This window comes from Musa acuminata, chromosome BXJ2-10 (assembly GCF_036884655.1).
Source record: "Musa acuminata AAA Group cultivar baxijiao chromosome BXJ2-10, Cavendish_Baxijiao_AAA, whole genome shotgun sequence".
Taxonomy (NCBI): domain Eukaryota; kingdom Viridiplantae; phylum Streptophyta; class Magnoliopsida; order Zingiberales; family Musaceae; genus Musa; species Musa acuminata.
In genome coordinates, this window is record NC_088347.1 from 23,484,029 (window position 1) to 23,502,672 (window position 18,644).

Below are 18,644 nucleotides of genomic sequence, written 5' to 3' on the forward strand. Positions count from 1 at the left end.
AAATCATTCTGCATCTCTGACAATGCTCTCGAATTTCCCTTTCCATGTTCTCCAATAACACAAGCACAAAAGAACTTGGGAGATAGGCGAACACTGAATTCATCATACAAGAAAAACATCTAATCTGAATGAGTATATACAACTGATGAGCATCAAATAAAGATTCATTCTTTATGTTTTCATATTCTCTGAAGATGCATGTGCGTGGAAAAGAACTTGTGGCCTAGGAAAACACCATCAAAGTTTCATCAAATCCACCATGAGAAGAAATCTCTGTTCACGAGCCTACAAAACAAAGGTGGATGCAGATGATTGGCTTCCTCCATGTATGAAGTCACGGACAAGACTCCCTACTACTTGTTCGACTTAATCTCCTGATCAATCCTAAATCAGCAGTGTCATTTCTAATCTGGACAACCAATGGGCAGTATTAAATCATTTCCATCTTATAACAAACAGAATCTATGAACGGTCTCACTGTTCCTCACAGTTTTCTTGGCTTGAAGCAGCAGTATTGGAGCTAAACAACTGTCTGTAAATTTCAGAAAAATTTGTGCGTTGTGGACATCGATGTAACACTAAATTGGCACTTTTATGAGATACAGTGGTGCATGATGCCGACCCTGTGCTGATCCTTGTACCACATAACTGTCGTGTTGTGGCAACAGTGGCAACAAGTCATTTATGGAACTGCTGTGTTCATCATGTGTTGTAGCTCTCTCTGTTATTTGTTTCTCCTAAACATTGATGGGTTTGGGGTGTAGGCAATTTCCTGGAAACATCGCATATCTGTTCTGTCCAAATAAAACACAACGTTTTAACAATCGACAGGGGAGGCAACAAGTGACTCTCACGTGTAACATGACTCCATTCACCCTCGCACTCTTCCTGCCATCAGCAGCACAGCCCCAGAACAAGCGACAGCACTGCCCACGAATGGCCGAGCTGAGCACATTGCAGATCCGTGTAGCTGCTTCTCGATGGCCAACAAGTGCTCGGCCATGGACTCAACTGCAAGTTGTACTCTGAACCTGGTGACACAATCGATCCTCTCGTTCTTCACGTAGTGTTATAATAATTCTGTACCTTGCACCGTAATGCTTTTGCTGCGCAAAGAACTCAGGGCTATAAAGCTTCAAGAATCCGAAGCTTTTCATGCACCTCGGGCGATGCCTTGGAGGTAAACAAAGAAGATCCTTTCTTCCTCTTAGCTCCTCCAATGATCTTTCGACTCACCTGAGGATATAAAAGCCTTTCTCCTCATCTTTTGGAAACAAGGAAGCGTGCCCTGATGGCATTTGTGCTCTCAGATAACTTGAAGGCCTTCGTCAACACTTCCTTCCTCCTCCTCTTGTGCTTCTTCTTGACATCCCATATCCGTTCTCCGACCACCTCCTTCCATGTCACGAGCACTCAGACCGCCAAGCCACCTGGCTGCGCCGGGCTTCACAAGCTAAAAGACCATCATTCCAAGTGCCTCTACATCAAGAGCCATCACCCCTGCTTGTCTCAGGGCTATGTCAACTATCTCCAGCTTTACTACTGCCTTTGCGGCAGTCACCCTCCGTTTGGGTATGTGCTGCTGGCTCTGTGGCTTCTGATTCTGTTCTACTTGCTGGGCAACACGGCCTCGCAGTACTTCTGCTCCTCGGTGGAGAACCTGTCGAGGGTGCTTAACCTGTCTCCGGCCATTGCCGGCGTGACGCTCTTGTCGCTGGGGAACGGCTCGCCTGATGTGCTTGCCAGCATTGTCTCGTTCCGCTCGGGCTCCGGCGAGGTGGGGCTCAGCAGTGTCCTGGGTGGCGCCTTCTTCGTGTCATGCGTCGTCGTCGGCATCATCAACCTCTCCGCAGGCTCGTCCCCCCGCGCGGCGGCGGTGCGCATCGATCGCTCGAGCTTCATCCGCGACGTGTGCTTCTTCGTCGTCGTGCTGTCGTCTCTCTTCGCCATCCTGCTTGTTGGCAGGATCAACATCTGGGGTGCAATGGCCTTCACGTCCCTGTACTTCGTCTATGTCTCCATCGTGTCAGTGACGCACTTCTGCGGCGAGAAGTACGAAGACCTCGCCATGCCCATCCTGGAGAAGGAGGAGCTCAACGATCCGGTGACCTCGGCGAAGGAGGCGTGGCCCGAGGGAGAAGAAGAGGAGCCACAGGACTCGGCAAGCTCCCTGATGCTCAACTCCACGGCGTCGCAATACCTGAAGTGCTTCCTCTACCTCATGGACATGCCTCTCTACCTTCCAAGGAGGCTAACCATACCAGATGTATCAGAGGAGAGGTGGTCGAGGACGTACGCAGTGACTTCAGCCACACTGGCGCCCATCTTTGTGGCAGCACTGTGGAACTCCAAGAGAGGCTCGAAAGAGAGCTTCACCATCTATCTCTATGGAGGCCTGGTGGGCATAGTTCTGGGGCTCATTGCACTGCACACCACCATGAAGGAGAGCCCTCCAAAGAAGTTCTTGTTCCCTTGGTTGGCAGGGGGGTTCTTGATGAGTGTTCTCTGGACTTACATCATTGCCGAGGAGCTGGTAGGACTGTTGGTGTCCTTGGGTTTCATCTTCGGAGTGAGTCCTGCAATCTTGGGGCTGACGGTGCTGGCATGGGGGAACTCCATCGGAGACCTGATAGCCAATGTGGCAATGGCCACGAGCGGGGGTCAGGACGGGGCCCAGATTGCGATGTCAGGGTGCTACGCGGGGCCCATCTTCAACACATTGGCAGGCCTAGGGCTATCCCTGGTGGTGTCAGCTTGGGCGGTGCACCCAGATTCGTTTGTGATCCCAGTGGGCAGTGCGCTGTTCGAGATCCTGGGGTTCATGATTGGGGGCTTGCTGTGGGCTCTGGTGATGCTGCCGAGGAAGGGGATGAAGCTGGATAAGGTGGTGGGAGTTGGCCTCTTGGTCATCTATTTCTGTTTTTTGTCTCTCAGGCTCTCCCAAAGCCTTGTGCTGGTGCAAGTAGTTTAAGCAGGCGATCGGCTTTCCGGGTGTTCTTCTATGTACTTGACTCGATGTAGGAGATGTTAGACTTTTGGTTTTGATCACCTGAACAGTTTATACTCTCTCTCTCTCTCTCTCTCTCTCTCTCTCTCTCTGCGTGGTAGAAGAAATCAATCACATAAGATCACAATGCATCACGTAAATGTAAAGATCATAGTAGAGTTAATGTAACACTTCTGTTGCTTATTTGCTACAGATGAAAGAAGCACACAGCTTATACTCTCTCTCGCTCTCTCTCTCTCTCTCTCTCTCTCTCTGTGTAAAACATAGTTTTCAGTGTTGAAATGCAAAGATCGGAGCGAGAATACTGTACTTTGTTTATTTGCTACAAATGACAAGATAGGATGGGCGAAATTGTCGCAAATGCTTGGACACAAGTGTGCTAATCGAGTGAGACGTGTGGGGGCTGCATCATGTGCCCTAACGTCACGAACACTCCAGCTCTTCTCTGTCTCGTAGCTTCTGCCTATGAACAGAACATGCCACAAATGCACGTCGATATCAAGGCTCATCGTCGTCGTATTCGCCGTCGTCGTCAGTGGAATGGAATTTTGCAGGGCGTTTCAGGCTTCAGAGTTTGAAAATTCATGCATGCACGCCGAAATCCTTCGCTTAAAAAAACCTCAACCATGATACAGTTATTATGGTGATGATATCTACCAGGCAAAACAACAAGAAATGGCAGGGAATCTTGTTGCCTGGCTCTGCTACTCTCTCTCTCTCTCTCTCTCTCTCTCTCTTATCCAACATAAATTAGCTTCTCCGCTGCACAAAGGTTAATGAACTGCTTACATGATGGAGGCCTGTCATGCATGAGCTATAAAGTCTTGATATCCCGTCACCTAAAGAAAGCCACACTTAGATAAGAGTGACCTTTTCTATATGCTGATTTGTTGTTACTTACCCCCCTCACGGTCATAGTTCATTGTTTTGACTGATATATGACACAAGAAACAGGCCCACCTCATCTTTTATCAAAGTGTTTATTTCATATGGTTTTGTAATAATATCTTTCTATATGTTCATGCAGATCATTGTCAGAGAACTCAGGTTTTACCATTCATATCAATGCACTCATAGGAGGTCTTACAAGGAATGTTTTGTGGGCTCTCAGAAAAGATCGCCTCCCTACCTGGATGCTACAGAAAACAACTTGTCTTGATCACATAATGGCATGGCAACCATGGTAGCTCGTCCCTTTGTTCTGCTGATTCGTACTACAAGATCTAACAGGATCTCAATGCCATTGGCCACCGATGGTGTTTCTGCAGCGCAGAGGGCTGACAGTGATTCTTGCAGTCTGGTTTATCGGCTGCAATGTCCAAGTCATGACGTGTTGCGTATCTGAATGCACTCAGATCCATGATTTCCCGTGTACTTTGGTGCTCCTCGTCGTAGCTATCTTTTGTGATCCAACACATGGAGATGTTCATGTTCAAGCGATAGACTTCTGATCTACAAGTCATTGTAAATAGTGAACTGCATTCTGAAATCTATTCACAACAGTGAACCGATCACTTGGATCTCTCTTGAATGCTCTCAGATCCATGCACAAGAAAACAATTTAACCTTGGGTTTTGCTGCTGCTTCCCATCTGCTCCTTCAATTTGAAGTACCAGATAAGGCCCCAAAACCTGTTTTTGTTCGGCAGTAAGTGGTACCAGCAGCCTCTTTGATTGCGTGTGGTCGAAGAAACTTAGAAGTTTCCTGTGGCAAATCTTCACAGATAAGTTCAGAAACATCCATAGATTCTTGTCATTTCCTTTGCCTTTTACCTCGAATCGTATTATCTTTCTTTTCCGATCCTTTCTGTCCTTGTATGTACAGTATTTTTGTGTTTCATACAGTGATTGTTGTGTCAAGAAAGACGTACACCACTTTTGGATCAGTGCGCAACACTTGTGTTGTGCAGAGTGGCCAAAAGCAATACATAAGAAAGAATTTTATATCTTTTTCTTTTATTCGATGCTGAAATCAGGTAAAATTTTATTTTCGTTAACCATTTATATTATCTATATTTATATTTAATATATTTTCTATATTTTTATTTTTATTTGTTACAGTATATCATTTATTTATTAAAAATAATTCAAACAAAATTCTTGAGATTTTTTTTATTTCGAAAAAACCATTTTCTTCTTCCCATCATTAATATTTAAAGAAATATAATAAAAATAGATACCTAATACGTAATCAAAATAAGAATACGACTCGGTTAAATGTCTGATTCCCGGATCAGAGATCCGACCCGCAATGGAATAAGAATAACATTATAGCTTGACGGTGTTGGTGTAAACAACATAAAGTCGTGGCTTTGGGACTATCACGGCTTAGTTCGGATCCGGATGATAGGGGATCTCCCTGTGACGTTTTCTAAGACCGCGGAGGCGACCGATTGCGTTGATTCGATCGGGACGGGGTCGCCGTTTCCACCGAGAGAGAACCCCCGCCTGCGTCTTTAGTGGACGACTTCCACCTTCGCACCTGCACAAAAGGTCAGGTCGGGGAGCTCGACCCGACCCCTCCGACGATCAAGTTAGTGGATAGTCGCATGGGGTTTCTTCGGCTAAGTTCTCTGTGTCTCCTCCTCTTTTTCCCCCTCGGAGCGCGAGGGTTTTTATAATGAGAATTACCGTTGCCTGATGTACTGGCCCGCAGGGAGCAGGACCGTACTTCTGGTAGCGTCCAACGTTGCCATTGGTAGGCGTTCCGATCCACGTTGACTAGGTGCCTCATCAAATCAACAGAGGCCTGATGCGTGGTGCAGCTGATATCACGTGAGTCTTATCGCAATTATTACCCTCATCAAACGGATCCTCCAATGCTTCCTCGACCCGAAATCGAGCGGGTTGGCGGCGTTCAACCCGGTCGAGGTGTATACGTACCCACCCCAACTACGAAACTCCGCGCGCCTTCCCGCCTCGGCTTCCTCGAGACGAAATCAAAACCCTATACGTCTCTTCCGCTTCCCCAAAATTCATCTACTCTTTTCGGTTTCTCCAGTGGATTATACCTGGAGACGTCACTACCTTGGAACCCTGGATTTGCGCAACAAGTACGTTCTTGGAGCCAGTAAATAAATTCTTCGAGATTGTCGATGGGTTCGGTTTCCGATTGTTGGAACATCCGTATTCCTTCGCAAAGATCGGTTTTTTTCTGACACGCTGTTACTATTGGAGGAATATTTTGATTGAATTAGGTCGTTTTAGTTGAGAATTTGAGGGTTTTTTGAGAGTTTTGAAGCACAAGTGTGATCTCATAGGGGAAAGGTAGGTTTTTGGAAATGGAGAATATGGTTGGTCAGAGCTTGGAGGAAAGCCAGCCCGTTGATCTCTCTCTGCATCCGTCTGGCATTGTTCCCAGATTTCAGTAAGTTCCTTGCTTCCATCTCTTTCCAGAGAAAATTATTTAGTTAGTACTATAATTTGATTGCGGAAGAAAAGTTTCATATGTTTTGAAAATATCAAAGTTTATGAATCATGGGCTACACGGACCTCAAGAACTTAGCAGCAGTGTCTGACGCCCGGTATTTATATGAACAATTTGCAAATATTCTGTTATCTTTACTGCATAACTATTTTACTAGATGTCCATGGGCTCTTCCTATATGGTTCGTTGGTCTTTTTTAGGAATATTGTTTCGACGGTAAATTTGGACTGTAGGTTGGACCTTCCAGCCATAGCTATTCAGGCTCGAAATGCAGAGTACAATCCCAAGGTATGCAGAAAAAAATTGTTTAAGATCATGAAGCATATTATTTTTCGTTTTGTGATTTACTGGTTGCTTCACTATGTTTCTCGATCCTAACTGAGTTTTTTGTCTTTTTAAAGAAAGCATACTGAAAACGAGATTCCCAAATTCTTTGCTTGTGATTTGGCCTATTGATTAGGAATCTCTACCTCTAGTAAACAAGCTTCAAACTTTTGAGTCTTATATAATGTTCTCAAATCCAGAAGCATATCTGCATTGTGTAGAGTTCATGTCAGTTTGAGATGCATATACTATGACTGTTAAACAAAACTTGACTTAATTAATAATCATCTCAAGATTTCAAGTTTATTGACCATTATTTGGCACAAATATAATGGCCATTATTATATGGCTTATTTGATATCTGCATATATGTCTTTTAAAGAAAGCATACTGAATATTCCTAAGTTCTTTGCTTGTGATTTGGATTATTGATTAAGAATCTCTACCTCTAGTAAACAAGCTTCAAACTTTTGAGTCTTACATAATGTTCTCAAATCCAGAAGCATATTTGCATTGTGTAGAGTTCATGTCAGTTTGAGATGCATATACTATGACTGTTAAACAAAACTTGACTTAATTAATAATCATCTCAAGATTTCAAGTTTATTGACCATTATTTGGCACAAATATTACGGCCATTATATGGCTTATTTGATATCTGCATATAAGTCTTTTAAAGAAAGCATACTGAATATTCCTAAATTCTTTGCTTGTGATTTGGATTATTGATTAAGAATCTCTACCTCTAGTAAACAAACTTCAAACTTCAGTTTGAGATGCATACTTTTGACTATGACTGTTCAACAAAACTTGACTTAATTAATAATCATCTCAAGATTTCAAGTTTAATGACCATTATATGGCACAAGTAATCTTAGTTGACAAAAATTACTTGATAGAGCTTAGAACAAATATCTTGACATCCTTTCTAAGTGATCTTTTGGCCCATTATTTGAGTGATAATTTCATGGAACTTATATGTAGATTCTTATATGTTTGTGACCATCCATTGGTTTCTTTTAATTTGAGCATCATTGTTTTTAGTACCTTTAACATTAATTTATTTGTAAAATTGATTTGTGCTAAGATTTGCTGTTTGATTTTTTTTTTCTTTTTTGTGCTATTTTAGCGTTTTGCTGCAGTCATTATGAGAATAAGAGATCCGAAAACCACAGCTTTGGTATTTGCATCTGGAAAAATGGTAGGCAGAACTTATTATGTACATATACATCACTTTTTTCTTACCTAATTTGTTCTCTTTGGTTATAGTATTTTTTATTATAATGGTTTATGCCATGATGTTATGCTATCATAATTGTTACTCATGTTGCTTATTTCTGTTGGTAGTTAGAATTTTTATGCTTCATGCAAGAAGAAAAAAAGTTTTACGCAAGAACTCTCTACCTGCTTTTGCTCTTTTTGTTTGTTAAGGACATTATCATGCTGCAAAACTTGCAAAGCTGGTGTTTGAACTGGAAAAGAATAAAGTATCTGTTAAAATACAAAGATAACCTGGTCCTGCGCCCTTGTGAAATATTTGTATCATATGTATGTTTGGCTTAAATGGCATAAAAGAAAACGATAAGTATAGAATAACAATGTTACTTTGGTCAGATGAAGTTTCGAACCTTCAATCTTTTGGTGAAATGAGAGCTGCAATTTTTTGTTTAAACACACATTGAAATCATGACCTCTAAAAAAGTGCTTCCCTTATGCATCATGGACAAGTAACAAAAGAATGTCATGCTAATTTAATTGATTGGCATTTGCAATACACAGTTCTTGCTTTTCTTGTATTTTTATCTTATATGATGTAATTTCTGTTGTCTTAAGGTTTATAACCATGCAAAAAATTGCATATCTGAAGGTTTACGATTATAGGCTTTTTTTGTATCCCTTGAGTGCTAATCTCTGAATTATAGGATTTAATTATGATTTGTGAACATATCTTTTAACATAGTATTTCCTAGAATTTGCCTTGGTTTTTCATTTTTGATCTTGTTTTTGTTGATAAAACTGTGAAGGAATGAGCTTTTCTTGGGTTAACAGAACTTTAAAAATTATGCCTAGTTCTTATTCTGTTGACATTGCCGTGAGTACTCTCAGATTCAGATTATCTCAACCTTAGGTTTGTTTAATATACAATTGGATAAACTAAATAAATTTGCTCCAGTGTAATATCTCTGAGTGATATTGGAAACTCATGTTACTATTTCAGTTAAAGAATCTATCATCTTTCATGATCTTTTTATCCTTTGATAAAACATTGGTGCTTGTGATCTATGATGAGGATTACAATGAAGATTTTGCTCTTTTTGTCAGGTTTGTACAGGAGCAAAGAGCGAGCAGCAATCAAACCTTGCAGCGCGGAAGGTAGTGATTACTTTGATGATATTATCCATTCTCAAAATTGGACCTTATGCTTACAGTGTGAATTTTAGAGTTTATTAGCTGGTTTGTAACCTGTGCAAAGAGCAATGTTAGATTATTATCATTAAAATCACTGATGTTATCACTTCTTCTGGTTTTCAGTATGCTCGTATCATCCAGAAGATAGGTTTCCCAGTTAAATTTGAGGTATTTAGTCATGTAATTTAAGTTCCTGGTGTTTTCTACTTTCCCCCTCCCTTTTTTTTTATATTATATCTCCTTAGATTTCTATTGTTTTTCGTTGTGGCATATAGAATTTCAAGATCCAGAACATTGTTGGTTCATGCGATGTAAAGTTTCCTATAAGGCTTGAGGGCCTTGCCTATTCTCATCAATCTTTCTGTACTGTAAGTTCATTCTTTTATACGCTCAAGAAAAATTTATTTCAGTTGTATCTTCATACGGTTTCTTCTTCTCCATTCCAATTTTCTTTGGTTTCATAGTGCAAACACATTATACTATTCCCACTTTAGGGCCCGATACCATGCTCATGGGTTATTAATCAATCTAAATTAGTGGGTGGGTCAAAATCAGGATGCTGCATCTATTAAACTAACTCCAGTATGAACACATGTAATTGCTCTCCTGAGGTTGATACTATATCAAATATGATGAACCAACAGAGTTTTGTAACATTTGCTTCCTTATCGCACTTATAGTCTTACACATTGTGGGTCTTTTTTTCTGAGAGCAGCTGCTTGTTGCCTATTAACAGTATGAACCAGAGCTCTTTCCTGGTCTGATCTATCGGATGAAACAACCAAAGGTTGTACTTCTCATTTTTGTTTCCGGAAAGATTGTCCTCACTGGTGCGAAGGTGATGTTCTCAATGCTAAAATTCAAATGTAACGTTGCATTATAGATATCTACACCTTTATTCATGATATTCGATCTGATTTAGGTGAGAGATGACATATACACTGCATTCGAGAGTATCTATCCAGTCCTTAAAGAATTCATGAAGATATCAACGGTATGGAAGATTGTTGCAATCCAATATGTGCATGCTCACATTAAAATAGAAAACTTGTGTGACTCGAAACAATCTTGGCCTAGTGATAATCAGCGATTTAAAAAGACGCTCGGGCGCTCGGGCGAGGCGAGGCCCGAGCGCATCGCTAATCTCCCAGGCGGCGCGCTTCAAACAGGCGTCGCCTGGGCGCTTGCCCGAGCCCAGGCGCTAGGCACTTCGGGCGAGCGCCTGGGTTAACCAAGGCGACCGAACCAGGATTTTAGCTCTGGTTCGGTCCTGGTTTGGTCTCCGATGGTTAGTTGGTTCAATCGAATCAACTAAAACTGTTATAAGTGACAACCAAACCTTAACCCACGCCGCTGCCGCTCCCGATCCCGATCCCGCTGCTCGCCGCTGTCGTTGCTCGCAAATGCTGCCGCTATCGCCACTCGCCGTTGTCGCTGCTCGCAAACGCTGCCACTGTTGCTGCTCGCGCCTCCCGCTGCTCGCCGCTCCTGCTCCCGCTCTCGCTCCTGCTCCTGCTGTCGCTGCTCGCAAACGATGCCGCTATCATCGCTCGCGTCTCCCGCTGCTCGCCGCTCCTGCTCCTGCTCCCGCTCCCGCTGCTTGCCGCTGTCGTCGCTCGCCGCTGTCGTTGCCTCCTTACACTCCGCTACCGCTGCCGCTTCCTCTTTTCTCAGTCAGCAAGTTCAGCACCCCCTTATACTTCCTTCTTCTTCTGTTAACAGTATACAGTATACTGTTAATATTGTTAGGTTTATTTGAAATTATTAATTTTCAATACTGTTAATAGATTTTCTTAATTTAATAGTATATTTTAATTTAAATTTTTAAATAATTATATTTATTAATTATATTATATATTTTTTATATTTTAGCGCATCGCTTCGCTCGGGCGAGCGCCTGGGCGAGCGCTTAGCGCCTCGGGCGTTTTTGGACCTTGGCGCCTTTTGACGCTTAGCGCTTTTTAAATCACTGATGATAATCCACTAGGCCAAGCATAGAATTTGGTCTTGCTTGAAACCGTTTCAACAAATGATTTATAGCCATTGGTAGAAATGGAACCATCTGTCAGTAATGCTGTTAGCTATACTTTAATCTTTTGTTTGATGAAGCATCTTTAAATACTTTCAAACGTTTATTGCTATGCAATTGGTGAAGATACTCAAAAGAAGTCTGCAGAGATGGTTACTTATAATCCAAAATCATCAACATCAGCAGATAATTTTAGTTCTTTTGTGTTTTTGCTTCCATGATAAGTCAATATTAGTTTTTCCAGTATTGTTGGAGTGGTCTTTGACCACAACTGCTGCATCTTTTATATTCATACATGCTTCTGTGGTGCATTCGCTGATTGATGCATTGTGTGTATGTAGTTTGGTGAACTGTTTAATTAAAAACATGGTTGCCATCATCATTCCAATAGCCATGACGAAGACTTTTCTTACAGTTTATTGAAGTTGGGTATTGGAAACATATCTAGAATGTCTCACTAATGGATTTCTCTTTTCTCTGCCTCATGGTTATGTTTATTTTTCAGTTCATGAAAGATCTTCTAAATTCCTTTTTCTTTTCCCTTTCCCACCAAATTTATCTCTTATGATATTTTAGTAAATTCTCATTTCCATTATATCGTTGTATGCAGACACAATCAGGACAATGAAGCAGGTCCAAGTGGCTTTTTGATAAGTTGCTATAATCCATCGACTGTACATATGAAGGATCGTTTAGGTAGATGCTAGAGCTCATTAAAGACTTGTGAATTCTGGTTCTTATTGAGAGTTTGTGTAGAATTTTATCATACAAATTATAATCAATAAAAGTCACTTCTCTTGTTAAAAAATTGTTGCTTTGGGCTTTTGATTCTACATGACAGAAAAATCTGTAGAGTCACTACTTACTCTGATTTGTCATTTGGCTCATCTCCAGCATAAGACCAATTCATGATCTCAAGCATTCATTGACTGGAAATGTAGATAGCCAATTGATAATGCAGCCTTTGGTTTCCTTTCATCATCAAGAGAAATTTTCTGTGTCTGAATAGCCAATCTAACTTACCCATTTCCGTTCTGTTGAAATAAATCACTGTACAGATAGTTAAAGTAAATGATTACACCCTACTCTGTTGCCAAGTTATGACACTTCATCATAAAATCTATCTCTTGGCCTTATCTAGTCCATTGTGGCAAGATATTTCTTGTGAAATGTCTTGAAAAGATAACATACACCCTTTCCTTTGATACAAAAGACACAAAGGGAGGAAAGAAAATTCTAGTCAACAAATCTTTTGGAAAACTGAAACAGTGGTCCAAATAGATTGCCCTGCAGAAGTGCAAGAAGACTAGTGACTCGTTGGTGCAGTTCCCCAAATCCAATTCCATTTCCTGTCTTTAATGCAAGGATAAGTTTTCATGTCCCACCATAAAAACATGGTGCAAATCAAGCTTATATTTCTTCCAGCTATAAAATTTCTCCTACATTAAGCCTTCCCTTCCAACAGCACCCACTCACTAGCTATCACTACTTAAACACCATAATTCACATACTAAGTTCCCCTCCAAAGAAAGCAGGAGTAGCCATGGAGGTTGAGTCAGTCAAGTGTGAGTGCTGCGGGCTGCAAGAGGAATGCACCGAGGGCTACATAAGAAGTGTGAAGGCCAGCTTCGACGGCAAATGGCTGTGTGGACTCTGCTCTGAGGTGGTGAGAGATGAGTCAAGCAGGGAGAGGAAGAAGAGCAATGCAGTGGAGGAGGCTATAAGGGATCACATGTTCTTCTGCAGTAAATCTACGTCGAATCCAGCAGTTGGGGTGGCTGATGGCATGAGACAGATGCTGAGGAGGAGGTCCGGAGAGTACGAATCTACATCGAAGCCACCTGCAGTAGCATCTCCAAAGAAATATGGAAGGATGGGTAACTCATCTCAAGGAGGAGAGAACTCAGCGTTGTTCTACTGAGTAGTCTTAGCTTTTTGTGGCTGAGAAGTTTCTTTTCTTTCATTTCTCTTCTTTGTTTCCTTTGTCGTGCTGCTTCTCTGCAATGAAAAGAGGATTTGCTCAATGAAGCAGACACATTCTGAGGATTGCATGAATGTTTCAATACATTTGCAGGTGTTGCATTTGAATTGAATGACTGACCTTTGTCTGATGAGTGATGAGAAGTCTAGTTTCTGATGCCTTGGTGGCCAATCAAAAACCTTTTTATTATTTTCCATGGAAATACAAATTATTTATGTTCCAATTACCAGATTCTGACTGACTGACTGACTCTTCATCAAAACCTTCATTGGACAATTCTGAAAAGCCTTTTATTTACCTTTACTTCTGATACCCTTTTTCTGGACACTTTGTACTGATTTGTTCCTTTCTCTTCATTTATGTAAAATTTCAGTTATTTCAATTTGGGCACTAATAATTTATTGGAAATATTTTAAACTTTGTTTTTTCCTAATCCAAAACCTGAATTCTGAGCACTCAGATTTCCCCTCCTTATGTATTATTGGATTATGTAGCTGTGTATGACAACATACAATGCTGAAAAGATTTGAGGAACAAAATCTAAATGCTGCCCCATTTAGATTTGGTAATCAAAGTGTCTAAGTGGCCTTGAAATCATCATGATGCAAAGGCCAGGTTGATTATAAAGTAAGACAACAAGAGCCCCATCGTTGCATCAATCAGTGCCCATTAGGTTCCACAGTGAGGAAGCATGATTGCTTCTACTTGCAAATCATTGACCATGTTCCATTTACCTAATAAAAGGAGTTGCTGGTGTCACTAACAGAGAAAGCATCTGCTGCCATTACCCCCACCTACTGCAGTAATGTGTTCCTCAGAATCAAACATTGTTCATGAGATGGAAAGATCACAAAGAAGTCACTAGAAGAAAAGGAGGCATGGACAAAAGTTTTAGATTCCTTATTTTTTTCCCCAGTGAATTAAGCCAAAGTAAAAGATTCTTTTTTGTTGTTGTTGTTGAGGATATTGGATTGTTTGCAACCCATCCAAGGCTTCATCACATCAAACTTCTTGAGATTTTAGAATTCATGATGCAACAGAGTCATATTGATGATGTTAAGTTAACATACATGAGATGTGAAAGGGGGACTGTGACGGAAATTAAATTGCAGGTTCTTATCCACATCAGAACGTTTTGTATATAATTAAATATAATGAAAGAAAATATAGAGGATTGTATGTAGTTAAATATAATAAAAGAAAACATAGCTGACTAAGCTCCACGTCGGAAACAGATCTACTACAAGATTGCTTATCTGCATAATTTCTTGTATCTTTTCTCCGATGAACAGTCGATTGATTAGGAGAAGTTGGTTCAGACCGGTCAACTATGACTCCTCTGTCGCTCAGATATGCTGAAGGGACCTATCACACCACACTAAAAACGAAGAACGACAAGGATATGCTAACAATACAATCCTTCATCCATTACATTATGAGATCACATTAATCCGATCAGTCCGAGCTACCACTCTAATGGCCAGCCAAGTGAAGATGATGGGGGTGGTGAAAGAGTTGCGTTTGCTTGGAGGACTTCCAAGGTCAAAGACAACATGAATCAATCACATTGAAAAGTTCAAACATATACTGTGGACACAATGAATCCTTCCTTGCCGATTTCCACCTGTTTAAAGTCAAAACCAACTCACAATGAAACATTTGAGATTCACCTTGAATTACTCGTTGACAATGGCTGATAAGAGTAGGCGTGGGAAATAATTCAGAAAGTTATCAGTGAACGATGTCATGAAACATTAGATAATTCGGCTACACCGAAACAGTACTCGAAAGGAAATAAGCAAATAAGCAAATTACTTTGACTAAAATACTTTCTGTCGCAAATAACTCGCCCTTGTTTCAAGATAGTATGGATTTGCGATTGTGAAAAAGTAAGAGTTTGATGAACACAAAAAGGAGAAGAGCATTTAAAACTAACACCACATCAAATCATGTCCGGACCACAAATTGGCGTACACGAGCTCATCAGCCATATAGTCCAGGAGGGTTAACCTAGTAACCATCTCAGGCTGCAGAAACACCTGCATCTTTGATTGATTCACGCCAAGCATATTCTCTAGCTCCATCCTTGTCGACAATCTTGATCACAAAGTTTGGAGGAGCAACAACCAGTCTGGATCGGATTTCAATGATACACTTGTCAACTAAGTCAATAGCTTCCTCTAATGACATCCCGCTCTTGTAATGTCGGTCCATCATCGATAATGTAAAATAGGATCCATAACCAAATGCGCCCTTGTCAACTTTGTGGAGAGTAGCAATGTAATCGATATAGTAGAGAGATGGGCCAATATTCTTGTCATATCCAGCCAGCAAAATATTAACAAAATATGGATTCTGGGAAACCAAGAAGACGATAAGGCTTAAAATTCATGACATCCGATCCCAAAAAAACACTGATTATAAAACAATTGAATAATTACAAAAGCAGATTCTCGAAAACAAGAGATCGGTACTTACAAGATGTGATATGAAGCTCATCATTACATACTACTTACTAATGAGAAAGTTACTCACGTATCGAGTATCAGGATAATTATCTCTAGTGAATTTCATATGCGGTTAAGTGGTCGAAGATTCAAGTCCAGTTATAAGCATCTAACATGCATAGTTACGGAATAATTATATGGGAAAGAGTAACTTTTTTATAAAAGGAAGTAGCAAGATAACTACCATTGTCTATCTAAAACAATATATAGCGCGAACAAAAACTATGCTAAACAAAAGTGGGGTAAACATATTGGAGAAAATAAATTATTAAGATATTATCACTTAGGAAGACACATTTTTGTGATACTGATTTACTAACGTCGAACCAAAAACTTCTTAAACCTGGTAAAATTAACGCAAACTTGTAAGATTCTATGGCTTAATGAAGAGAACTCCTTATGCTGACAAATCCATTGATGACTTCCATGTCTAACAGGTATCTAGATAGTTTGCAGCCACCAAAGGTCAAAGAGATTCAGCAAAGGCGGTTGAGATAACAAAAAAAAGCAAAGTTATAAAAGTGTTTTGTGGTGAAAAAGAAATTTGTAAAATTAAGAGACTCTTGCATGGGTTCCAATAAAGGTTCAACATTGTAAATAAGGAATGTTTTTGCAGGGCCAATGTTAAGCTGCGGTGGAGGTTGCCTCAGATCTCTATGTTGTTTGAGATTTGGCAACTGCTGAGTGACTCGAGCAGTCCTATTTTTAGTTTCTTTTTCCAATTTTTGATGAAAGCTCAAATGCTAAGGCAAAATTAGTGGTTAACTTGAAACTCTGAAAGGGATTATTCCATTTTGGTTGATGGCATGAGGTTTTGGTCATAACTCCTGACACTAACCTCTTTTAGAAGCATGTTGTGTGCATTTTGCTTAAATATAACACACAAATTTAACATCAAGCAAATCTATCTTTACTTTTTCTTTCATGCATTGATTTAAAGCTCAGATTTTATGGAACATGATGGTAATTAACATGAAACTCTGAAAAGGTTTTCCCATTTTAGTATATTATTTTGCCAACTTTTACTTCAAACTCATGACCACTAACCTGCTCTAGATACAGTTTCTCTGCATTCTGACTTCAAACAAACCCACAACTTTGTGTTGCAAATGAGTTAATGGCATAATCATCTAATTCTTTTCTAGCTAATAGAATCTCAACTCCAAAATGATCACTTGCAGTTCTCAAAACTTAAGCACCTAAATCACTCGTATCTATAGAACAACCTACCCAATTATATCATCACCCTAGTCATGTAAATCACAAATAACCTTAAAGGCATAAGTAAGAAAGAGAGCTGACATAAAAAGACCGATAATCCCACAATCTCATCACTGATTTGGTCGCTCAAATCACTTAGTTGGCTTCGATTTCAATGATCAACCACATTGTCTTACCAATCAACAATCTACGTCACGAAAAAGAAAGAAGAAAGAAAATTTGTTGATTCGGTTTTCCCTAAATAGAAAAAAAAAGAGGAAAATTGCGCATCGCATCACAACGACAGATCAAGGATCGATATATCGAAAGGAAACCCTAGAAGGAGGGCAAACGGGGTAAGAAGGACGGACCTTGCGGAGGGCGATGGCAAGCTCGCCGCGGGTGAAGTTGGCAGTGGCGGCCGTGGTAAGCGGGATGCCATTCCGGAACTCGTAGAGGTGGACGTTCTTCTGGATGTACTCGGTGAACTGCACCCTGCCACACACAGATCACGGCCGTCGGCCGGCGAATCAGAGGGCACGGACCGACGAAGAGCGAGAAGAGAAAAACAAATGAAAGATTAAGGGGATGGGAACGGACCGGTCGCCGGCCTCGCCGGAGGCGCCGAGGAGCTTATGGGAGTCGAGGATCATGACCTTGTCCTCGTTGGACTTGTGGACGAGGATGCTGTGAACCGCGGAAGTGTCCGCCGCCACCAACGCGAAGCCGTCGCCTACCAGCCCGAACACGCACTCCATTTCTTCTCGATCTCTCTCTCCCTCTCTCTCTCTCTCTCCGTAGTCGGTGAAAGAGGAGGCGAAGGAGGCTTAATAGTGTCGCAAGCGATCGAGTTGCCCAAATCGGAGAGACTTGGGGCACAAGGCAATGTGGGCCGGGTCGGGTGCAAGGGCGAGACCCAATTCGGATATGGGCTTGGGCTTGGGCTCGGATTCGGATTTGAAGGGGTGTGGCTGAACCCAATTCCTAAATTAGGGGGAAAGGTCAACTTAGGTTCTTTCTATATGATCGAAAGCAATACAAAAAGATGGATCCATCTATCTTGTTTCTAAACTCAGCATTGGCAAATTATAATTCAGTGATTTGTTCCAATTTAAGATGAATAGATTTGTCATATTCAATCTATGTTTAATGGTGTCGTTCTCAAATTATTTTTATGCAAAAATAATCTCGAATGACATCACATTAAGTGTCTTAATAAGAGGATATGATAAGAAATATGCACATTTGGTACATTATAATATATGGGTTTAGCATGACGAAATTTTGATTAACTAAAAATAATGATAATATTATATGATATAATTTTGATCTAATAAAATCTATATATCCAAACTATGAGTGTTCAAACACTTTCGAACCGTAATATTAATGGCTAAATTGAATCGAACTAAAAAAATGGTTCAGTTTGAGATGAAAATACAAACTTAAAAATACTGTTTTTTTTTTCAGCCAGTCTGATTTGGTTTGAATCGATTAAATAAATCGACGAAGAGTATCCTCTCAAATTATAATTATTTATATTTTTAAAATTAAATTATTGATAAATCAGTTTAGACCAAATCTATTCAAGTCGATTTGAACACTTGGTTTCAAACCAACATGTGAAGAGAAAAAAAAAAAAATGCAAAGTGGATGCCAAAGAAAAATCTGCTATAGAAGGGATGTGACCAAATCTGGTCTCCCCTCATTCAGTGCAATTGCATATGTTATATCTCACATCATATCATATCATTTAACATT

The 18,644-nt window shown here is 40.5% G+C and overlaps 4 protein-coding genes across 4 annotated transcripts; 3 read left to right on the forward strand and 1 right to left on the reverse strand.

Moving 5' to 3' along the window:
* The first annotated feature begins 1,175 nt into the window (after positions 1-1,175).
* LOC135625886 (cation/calcium exchanger 1-like) lies at positions 1,176-3,095 on the forward strand. The gene has a single exon (XM_065131007.1). The coding sequence runs from the start codon at positions 1,292-1,294 to the stop codon at positions 2,969-2,971; it is 1,680 nt and encodes a 559-aa protein (XP_064987079.1). The 5' UTR covers positions 1,176-1,291; the 3' UTR covers positions 2,972-3,095.
* Positions 3,096-5,928: 2,833 nt separating this feature from the next.
* LOC104000554 (TATA-box-binding protein 1-like) lies at positions 5,929-12,736 on the forward strand. Its single transcript, XM_018819396.2, has 10 exons — positions 5,929-6,059; positions 6,267-6,373; positions 6,634-6,721; positions 7,887-7,958; positions 9,080-9,130; positions 9,290-9,334; positions 9,442-9,534; positions 9,903-10,004; positions 10,089-10,160; positions 11,806-12,736. Exons 2-10 carry the CDS (start codon positions 6,288-6,290, stop codon positions 11,821-11,823), a joined length of 627 nt encoding a protein of 208 aa, XP_018674941.1. The 5' UTR covers positions 5,929-6,059; positions 6,267-6,287; the 3' UTR covers positions 11,824-12,736.
* Positions 12,737-12,738: 2 nt separating this feature from the next.
* Positions 12,739-13,295, forward strand: LOC104000378 (uncharacterized). The gene is made up of 2 exons (XM_065130759.1): positions 12,739-13,072; positions 13,270-13,295. The coding sequence occupies exons 1-2, from the start codon at positions 12,739-12,741 to the stop codon at positions 13,293-13,295; spliced, it is 360 nt and encodes a 119-aa protein (XP_064986831.1).
* Positions 13,296-14,971: 1,676 nt separating this feature from the next.
* On the reverse strand, positions 14,972-17,700 carry LOC104000377 (proteasome subunit beta type-2-B). Its single transcript, XM_009422405.3, has 3 exons — positions 17,484-17,700; positions 17,255-17,378; positions 14,972-15,531 (listed from the first exon to the last, which is right to left on the reverse strand). Exons 1-3 carry the CDS (start codon positions 17,639-17,641, stop codon positions 15,199-15,201), a joined length of 615 nt encoding a protein of 204 aa, XP_009420680.1. The 5' UTR covers positions 17,642-17,700; the 3' UTR covers positions 14,972-15,198.
* Positions 17,701-18,644: the final 944 nt, after the last annotated feature.

Excerpts from the sequence above, each read along its gene's own strand:
- LOC135625886 (XM_065131007.1), top strand. The coding sequence starts at position 1,292 with ATGGCATTTGTGCTCTCAGATAACTTGAAGGCCTTCGTCAACACTTCC.
- LOC104000554 (XM_018819396.2), top strand. The coding sequence starts at position 6,288 with ATGGAGAATATGGTTGGTCAGAGCTTGGAGGAAAGCCAGCCCGTTGAT. Across the intron at positions 6,722-7,886 it reads ATGCAGAGTACAATCCCAAG|CGTTTTGCTGCAGTCATTAT; the intron begins GTATGCAGAAAA and ends GTGCTATTTTAG. Across the intron at positions 10,005-10,088 it reads TTGTCCTCACTGGTGCGAAG|GTGAGAGATGACATATACAC; the intron begins GTGATGTTCTCA and ends GATCTGATTTAG.
- LOC104000378 (XM_065130759.1), top strand. The coding sequence starts at position 12,739 with ATGGAGGTTGAGTCAGTCAAGTGTGAGTGCTGCGGGCTGCAAGAGGAA. Across the intron at positions 13,073-13,269 it reads AAAGAAATATGGAAGGATGG|GTGTTGCATTTGAATTGAAT; the intron begins GTAACTCATCTC and ends ATACATTTGCAG.
- LOC104000377 (XM_009422405.3), bottom strand. The coding sequence starts at position 17,641 with ATGGAGTGCGTGTTCGGGCTGGTAGGCGACGGCTTCGCGTTGGTGGCG. Across the intron at positions 17,379-17,483 it reads TCCGGCGAGGCCGGCGACCG|GGTGCAGTTCACCGAGTACA; the intron begins GTCCGTTCCCAT and ends TGTGTGTGGCAG. Across the intron at positions 15,532-17,254 it reads TTGCCATCGCCCTCCGCAAG|AATCCATATTTTGTTAATAT; the intron begins GTCCGTCCTTCT and ends TTGGTTTCCCAG.